This window comes from Podarcis raffonei, chromosome 4 (genome assembly GCF_027172205.1).
Source record: "Podarcis raffonei isolate rPodRaf1 chromosome 4, rPodRaf1.pri, whole genome shotgun sequence".
Taxonomy (NCBI): domain Eukaryota; kingdom Metazoa; phylum Chordata; class Lepidosauria; order Squamata; family Lacertidae; genus Podarcis; species Podarcis raffonei.
The window spans coordinates 4,242,646-4,251,465 of record NC_070605.1 but is presented as its reverse complement, the minus strand read 5'-3'; the positions used below and the strand labels follow the sequence as shown (position 1 = coordinate 4,251,465).

Sequence of the window (8,820 nt, the reverse complement as noted above, 5' to 3'; positions counted from 1 at the left end):
TAACTAAGGAGATAGTACAAGAATACTTGGCTAGTTTAGATGTATTCAAGTCTCCAGGGCCAGATGAACTGCATCCAAGAGTATTAAAAGAACTGGCAGATGTGATCTCAGAACCATTGGCAGTCATCTTTGAGAATTCCTGGAGAACAGGCGAAGTCCCGGCAGACTGGAGGAGGGCAAATGTTGTCCCTATTTTCAAAAAGGGGAAAAGAGAGGACCCAAATAATTACCGCCCAGTCAGTCTGACATCAATACCAGGGAAGATTCTGGAGCAGATCATTAAGCAAACAGTCTGTGAGCACCTAGAAAGAAATGCTGTGATAACCAATAATCAGCATGGATTTCTGAAAAATGAGTCATGTCAGACTAACCTGATCTCGTTTTTTGACAGAATTACAAGCCTGGTAGATGAAGGGAATGCAGTGGATGTAGCCTACCTTGATTTCAGCAAGGCATTTGACAAGGTGCCCCATGATATTCTTGTAAAGAAGCTGGTAAAATGCGGTCTTGACTATGCTACCACTCAGTGGATTTGTAACTGGCTAACTGACTGAACCCAAAGGGTGCTCATCAATGGTTCCTCTTCATCCTGGAGAAGAGTGACTAGTGGGGTGCCACAGGGTTCTGTCTTGGGCCCGGTCTTATTCAACATCTTTATCAACGACTTGGATGATGGACCCAAGGGCATCCTGATCAAATTTGCAGATGACACCAAACTGGGAGAGGTGGCTAACACCCCAGAGGACAGGATCACACTTCAAAACGACCTTGACAGATTAGAGAACTGGGCCAAAACAAACAAGATGAATTTTAACAGGGAGAAATGTAAAGTATTGCACTTGGGCAAAAAAAATGAGAGGCACAAATACAAGATGGGTGACACCTGGCTTGAGAGCAGTACATGTGAAAAGGATCTAGGAGTCTTGGTTGACCATAAACTTGACATGAGCCAACAGTGTGACGCGGCAGCTAAAAAAGCCAATGCAATTCTGGGCTGCATCAATAGGAGTATAGCATCTAGATCAAGGGAAGTAATAGTGCCACTGTATTCTGCTCTGGTCAGACCTCACCTGGAGTACTGTGTCCAGTTCTGGGCGCCACAGTTCAAGAAGGACACTGACAAACTGGAACGTGTCCAGAGGAGGGCAACCAAAATGGTCAAAGGCCTGGAAACGATGCCTTATGAGGAACGGCTAAGGGAGCTGGGCATGTTTAGCCAGGAGAAGAGGAGGTTAAGGGGTGATATGATAGCCATGTTCAAATATATAAAAGGATGTCACATAGAGGAGGGAGAAAGGTTGTTTTCTGCTGCTCCAGAGAAGGGGACACGGAGCAATGGATCCAAACTGCAGGAAAGAAGATTCCACCTAAACATTAGGAAGAACTTCCTGACAGTAAGAGCTGTTTGACAGTGGAATTTGCTGCCAAGGAGTGTGGTAGAGTCTCCTTCTTTGGAGGTCTTTAAGCAGAGGCTTGACAACCATATGTCAGGAGTGCTCTGATGGTGTTTCCTGCTTGGCAGGGGGTTGGACTCGATGGCCCTTGTGGTCTCTTCCAACTCTATGATTCTATGATTCTAATCCAACAGAGTCTCATGTAACTTCTTTAAAAATTCCGATTTCCCCTCATTTGGTGCATAGATGCCTACTATAAAAAATTTCTCTCCTTGTGATTGGATTTCAATTGCAACAAATCTTCCTTGATCATCTTTAAATATAAGTTTCGGTGATAGGCTCTCCTTTGCATAAAGTACTACTCCTCTTTTTTTAACTTTTTCTGATGAAATAAATTCATGGCCCAATCTTTTATTACTCAGTATTTTCCTATGTAGCCTTGTCACATGTGTTTCTTGTAGACAAATCAAGTCCAATTGTTCCTTTTTCAATAAATGAAAGACTCTGCGCCTTTTTTCGGGGGAATTCAGTCCATTAATATTCCAACTTAATATTTGCAATGCCGTGTGATTACTCTGATTTTCCTCCAACTACACCCAATGCTTGCTCTTCTTCTGTTGATATCACTGGATTGTCCAGTCCGAAGGGTAGTTTGGCTATGTCCAGTATTCCTTTTTTTGGTGATCTTCTGTCCAATGCTTTTTGTTCTGGTCCTCTACCAGGTGATCTTCTGTCCGATGCTCTTGACTCTTTTCCAGACCCCTTCTGCAGATCTTCTTCGTAATTATTCAAAAAATTAGCTTTATCTTCTACTGATTTTATTTTTATTTTCCTTCCTTTGAAACTGAAGGATAGGCCTTGGGGAAATTCCCACCTAAGGTTAATTTTGTTCTTTCTCAGCAGGGCAACCAAATCACTGTAATTGGACCTAAGATCCAAAAGGTATTTCGGGATGTCTTTAAAAATCTCCACTCTTGACTGTAGTACTTCCAAAGGATTCTGATAATGCCAACCCAAAATTTTATCTCTCTCTTTTTTAGTTCGGAGGGTAATCAAACAGTCTCTTATTCTATTCTTCTCTTTCTTCCCTCCTCTTCTAAGTCTAAAGGCAGTAACGATTTTAAATTCATCCTGTTCCAAAGTCAAATCCCAAAAGTCTGCGAATTCCTGCATCATTTCTTAAAAGGGCAAATTGAAAGCGAAATTGTATGGCAAGTAGTGGAAGAAAAAAAGGTTGCATTTGAAAAAACACACAAAGAAAACCTGGGGGGTGGCCTCCTCCAATATTTAATAGGGGGGACAAAGACCCCTTGGCATTTAGGAGTTGGCCGTATTCCCTACACCCACACGTCTCAGAATGCTTAGAACATAAAAACACAACATAATAACACAAAGCATCACATGTTAAAATAGTATTAGATGTCAATAAGAAAAAGGCCCGGTTAAAAAGCCGTGGATTTGCCTGGCTCCTAAAGCTGTATACTGGTTTTTCCGACCTTTGTATGGATTCTTTGATGGGAAGTGAGTTTAGAGCTAACAGTGAAGCTCTTTCCACATTCCACACACTGATAGGTTTTCTCCCCTGTATGAATTCTGTGATGGGAAGTGAGAGCGGAGCGCTGACGGAAGCTCTTTCCACATTCCACACACTGATAGGGTTTCTCCCCTGTATGAATTCTTTGATGGGAAGTGAGATGGGCACTGTTCCTAAAGCTCTTTCCACATTCCACACACTGATAGGGTTTCTCCCCTGTATGAATTTTTTGATGGGAAGTGAGATGGGAGCTCTTCCTGAAGCTCTTTCCACATTCCACACACTGATAGGGTTTCTCCCCTGTATGAATTCTGTGATGGGAAGTGAGATGGGCACTGTTCCTGAAGCTCTTTCCACATTCCACACACTGATAGGGTTTCTCCCCTGTATGAATTCTGTGATGGAAAGTGAGTTTGGAACTATCAGTGAAGCTCTTTCCACATTCCACACACTGATAGGGTTTCTCCCCTGTATGAATTCTTTGATGGGAAGTGAGAGAGGAGCTCTTCCTGAAGCTCTTTCCACATTCCACACACTGATAGGGTTTCTCCCCTGTATGAATTCTGTGATGAGAAGTGAGAGAAGAGCTATGAGTGAAGCTCTTTCCACATTCCACACACTGATAGGGTTTCTCCCCTGTATGAATTATTTGATGGGAAGTGAGACTGACTCTCTGCCTGAAACTCTTTCCACATTCCACACACTGATAGGGTTTCTCCCCTGTATGAATTCTTTGATGGGAAGTGAGATTGGAGCTGTGAGTGAAGCTCTTTCCACATTCCACACACTGATATGGTTTCTCCCCTGTATGAATTCTTTGATGGTAAGTGAGAATGGAGCTCTTCCTGAACCTCTTTCCACATTCCATGCACTGATAGAGTGTCTTTCCAATGATATTTTGTTGATGGCAAGTGGAATGGGAGCTCTGACTAAAGCTCTTTCCACACTCCAAATTTTTGCGTGGCTTCTCCTCTCTGGGGATTTTGTCGTTGTCACCTTTGTTCTTGATTTCCGTTTCATCACAATCTGCATTGGAGACAAAAAGGGATTAGAGCCTCAGGAACAAATGGAGAAGTATTGAAGGGAGTTGGGTGTGTGTTCATTACCTGTATTGTTTCTCATTAACCAACATATTTATTATGAGATTCTGATGTGTTGTTGAATGTTGCTTTGTTTGATATAAAGTAGTGGTCAAAATTGTGGAAGACTTTTGGGGAAAAAGTGTAGTTCTTCTTTTGGAGTAATATTATAAATTTATATATCAATGGAAAGATAATTTGATCAAGAATGCAATCAACAATGCAATCAAACAAAGTTTGTTCATATTCTATCAAACCATATAGCCAAATAACCAGAAAAAAGAAGCACAACTTGCTTAGGTTGACTTTTGTCAGTGTCTTATGTGATTGCTATCAAGTTGGTCATTTAGTGAGGTTGAAAAACATAATCAAATTAAAGAAATGGCACAAAGAGTTGACTGGTCACCCAGAAAGTGATATAAAATTGTACTATTAAGTGAACAAGGCTACAGTTATGAAGAAATTAGATGAAAAATTGGGAAAAACTAAACCAAAGCTGGCGATTGAAGAATGGAGAGACTGTGCCTACATGACAGAAGAAAATCATCTGGGTGTATACAAGACTATATAATGCAATGTAATGGGAAGTTGAGTGCAAGTCTGGTCTAAATGTTAGAATTCTAAGGAAAAAGCCATTGTTATCTCTCCAACAAAGGTTGAAAAGATGAAACCCATGTTAACTGTACAGCGGAACAATGGGACAGTGTTATTTGGAGCGATGAGACCCAAATCTCCTTGCTTGGTAGTGATGGCATGAAATATGCGAGGAGAAGAATCAGAGAAGATTTACATCCTACTTGCATTACACCGACTGTGAAACACCCAGACAGTGTGATGATCTGGGGTTGCATGGCAGCAAAAGGTGTGGGCAGAATTTGCGTCATTAATGGGAATATAAATGCGCCAAAATGCATAAACGAAATACTTGAGCCCAAACTGAAGTGTGCCGCAGGTGATCTTTTCCCAGATACTGAAGCATTTATATATATGCTTCATATGCTTGAAATATATATGCTTGAAATATATTCTATTTCAACAGGATTCAGCTCCATGTCATGTTGCTGCTGTGTGCAAAAGGTGCTTTGGAATGGCCTGGGAATAGCCCACACTTCAACCCAATCAGAAATCTATGGAGCTGACTAAAGAAACTTGTTATACATGTTTGATGTAGTAGAGGATTTTAATATTTTTTGGAAGCCACCCAGAGTGGCTGGGGAAGCCCAGCCAGATGGGCGGGGTACAAATAATAAATTATTATTATTATTATTATAGAAGCAACCCAGCAATAAAGCTCAATTAACAGAGGCCATAATTCAGTCTTGGTTTCCCATTATTACAGCTGCAGAACTAAAGACTTGGTTCACTTCAAGTGAAGGCGTTGTAAGGTCGTAATTAAAGCTAAAGGTTACCAATGGTTACCAAAGGTTTCACGTTTTTTCTTTATGACTGCTGTTCTAATAAATACTCCTTCATAAAAGTCATCGCATTACATTCTTCATTAAATTATCTTTCCATTGCTATATAATTTTATGGTATTACTCCACACAAAAGTGGTGTTATGAGCTACCAAACCTCAGAAATACAGTTTTCACAAAAGGTTTCCACAATTTTGGCCACTAGTAGAAGTTGTTCATTTTAAAGTTAATGTTCTTTATATATGGGATCAGATTATTATTATTTATGTTTCATGATTATATGAGTGTTGGAAGCCGCCCAGAGTAGCTGGGGCAACCCAGCCAGATGGGCAAGGTAGAAATAAAAATTATTACTATTACTACAGTGGTACCTTGATTTAAGAACAGTACTCTTCTGGAAAAGATTAAGTTTGTAAACCAAGGTACCACTGTATCATCATCATCATCATCATCATGACTGCTGCTGTTGCTGCTTGCGTGAGTGCTGGCCTAGGGGGCGGGGCCTGCACTCACCGCCACAGCATAAGAGGCCTGAGAGAGGCCTCCGGGACACGGCTGCTGCTGCTGCTGCTCGCAGGAGTGCGGGGAGGACCGCTCCCTCTCCTGCCAACTCCATCTGGCCTAGGGGGCGGGGCCTGCACTTACCACTACAGTTTAGAGGCCTAAGCAGCTACCTGCAGCAAGGGACAAAATGGTTGTAAATGTTTTAAGTGCTTTTAATTTGCAGCACTTTAAATGGTGGTTGCTGTTTTTTATAATATTATATTATTTCCTTATTTTATTTTTGCTTGGGGTGGGATAAGCATTTAGTCAGAGTGGGGAGTAGTTTAATTTGAGTGCTATTGTTTCTTGCTTTGGTTTTATTATTGTTATTATTATTATTATTATTATTATGTTAAATTATTATATAGTTTGTATTTTGTTTTTTAAGGGGAAGGGTCAGGGCTGCCTGGGAGTGGGCCTCAGCCAATAGATTGGCTGGGGCAGGTTCCACAGGGGGGATGTATTGGGACACCCGATCTCAGTGATCACAGGCAGGTGGAGGAGTTATGCTAAGACCAGACCATGTCATTACTGAGGAGGCAGGGTTAGTCGTTGTTTGAGGACTATCCCTGCCTCCAGGTCTGGTCCTGACCGGAAGGATGCAGGAATCAGAAAGGGAAACCCACATGACCTGAAAGTCTTGCTGTGCAATGCCAGGTCAATGATGAATAAAACCTCTGCCATCCACGACCTGATTGTGGGTGGAGGATTTGACCTGGCATGTGTGACAGAGACCTGGTTGGATGAAGCAGATGGGCCTGTCCTTGCCGCTGCTTGTCCACCAGGTTTCTCTTACGCACAGCAACCCAGGTCATGTGGGCGGGGAGGGGGGTTGCAGTCATTTTTAGGAAGTCATTAGTCTGCACCAGGCGTCCTATTGGGAAGACCCAGTTTTCTGAGTGCATGTTCTGGAAGTTGGGCAATAGGGGCAGTACAGGATTCCTACTGGTGTACCGACCTCCCCGCTGCACCAAGGATTCCCAGCCCGAGCTGCTTCAGGTTGTGGCGGATATGATCCTGGAGACACCTAGCTTGGTTGCCCTGGGGGATTTTAACATCCATGCCAACACGACCTTACAAGGGGCCGCTCGGGACTTCGTGGAAAGCATGGCCTCCATGGGGCTGTCCCTGAATAAGTTTGGCCCAACTCATAGCCGCGGACATGCCTTAGAATTGGTGTTTACCTCTACGGATGTTGGTGATCTGACACTAACTAAAAGCGAAACAAAAGAAGTGCCATGGTCAGATCACTTCCTGGTGCAACTGGACTTCTCCGCAACCCTTCCCCTCTGCAGGGAGGTGGGACCGATTCGGATGGTCCGCCCCCGCTACTGAATGGATCCAATTAGCTTCCAGAGAGTGGTAGGGGATGTTTTATCCCAAGTTGATGGCCTTTCAGCTGATTCCCTGGTGGCACGCTGAATGCGGAGTTAACCAGGGCTATTGACTGTCTGGCTCCGAAGCGCCCTCTCCGATTGCATGGAGCCCGGACAGCCCCGTGGTTTTCCCCGGAGCTGAGGGTGATGAAACAATCATTGAGACGGCTAGAGCGCCGGTGGCAGAAAACTCATTCTGAATCAGACCGGACACGGGCTAGAGCTCAACGTCGAGCCTACCAAGTGGCAATGGCTACGGCGAAGAGGGTTTTCTTCGCCGCCTCCATTGCACCTGCAGAAAACAGCAGCAGGAGACTTTTTCAGGTGGTTCGCAATCTATCGGAACCACCTGTACCACCGGGGCCTGGTAGGGACCCCAAGATCTCCTGCAATGCTTTTGCAAAGTTTTTTTGCAGATAAAGTCGCTCAGATTCAGAAGGAGGTAGACTCCACCGTGGGAGCAGGGCCAGGGCGGGAGAGTGCTAGAGTTCTGTCTGGTCCTGTTACATGGAATCAATTCCAATGTGTTACCTCCGAGGATGTGGACAGGCTGCTTGGACAAGTGAAACCGACCACCTGTCTCCTTGATCCTTGCCCATCCTGGCTTATAAAAGCTAGTCGGGAAGGGCTGGGCGATGGGCTCTGCGGGGTGGTGAATGCTTCCCTCTGTGAGGGAGCCTTCCCAGACCCGCTGAAAAAGGCGGTCATTAAACCGCTTCTTAAAAAAACATCTTTAGATCCAGCCAATTTGGCCAACTATCGCCCAGTCTGAAATTTACCATTCTTGGGCAAGGTGATTGAGCGGGTGGTTGCCGAACAACTCCAGGCACGCCTGGAGGAAGCAGACCATTTGGATCCCTTCTAATCGGGATTCAGGCCTCACCATGGGACTGAAACTGCCTTGGTCGCGCTGGTTGATGATCTCCGGCAGGCTAGGGACAAAGGTGAGAGCTGTTTCCTAGTTCTGCTGGATCTCTCAGCGTCCTTTGACACCATCGACCATAACATCCTTCTGGACCATCTAGAGGGGCTGGGAGCTGGGGGCACTGTCATACAGTGGTTCCACTCCTTCCTCCTGGGCCGTGTCCAGAAAGTGGTGGTGGGGGATGAGTATTTAGACCCCTGGGCTCTCACTTGTGGGGTGCCTCAGGGTTCCGTCCTCTCCCCCATGCTTTTTAATATCTATATGAAGCCACTGGGAGAGATCATCAGGGGGTTTGGACTGGGTGTTCATCAGTATGCAGATGACACCCAGCTCTACCTCTCCTTTAAATCAGAACCAGTGAAGGCGGTGAAGGTCCTGTGTGAGTGCCTGGAGGCGGTTGGAGGATGGATGGCGGCTAACAGATTGAGGTTGAATTCTGACAAGACAGAAGTACTGTTTTTGGGCAACAGGGAGCGGGTGGGTGTGGGGGATTCCCTGGTCTTGAATGGGGTAACTGTGCCCCTGAAGGACCAGGTGCGCAGCCTGAGAGTCAT

At 44.6% G+C, this 8,820-nt stretch overlaps 1 protein-coding gene across 1 annotated transcript; it reads right to left on the bottom strand.

Moving 5' to 3' along the window:
* Positions 1–2,568: 2,568 nt before the first annotated feature.
* Positions 2,569–4,050, bottom strand: LOC128412313 (zinc finger protein 501-like). Its single transcript, XM_053385218.1, has 2 exons — positions 4,035–4,050; positions 2,569–3,954 (listed from the first exon to the last, which is right to left on the bottom strand). The coding sequence occupies exons 1-2, from the start codon at positions 4,048–4,050 to the stop codon at positions 2,864–2,866; spliced, it is 1,107 nt and encodes a 368-aa protein (XP_053241193.1). The 3' UTR covers positions 2,569–2,863.
* Between the last annotated feature and the right edge of the window lie 4,770 nt (positions 4,051–8,820).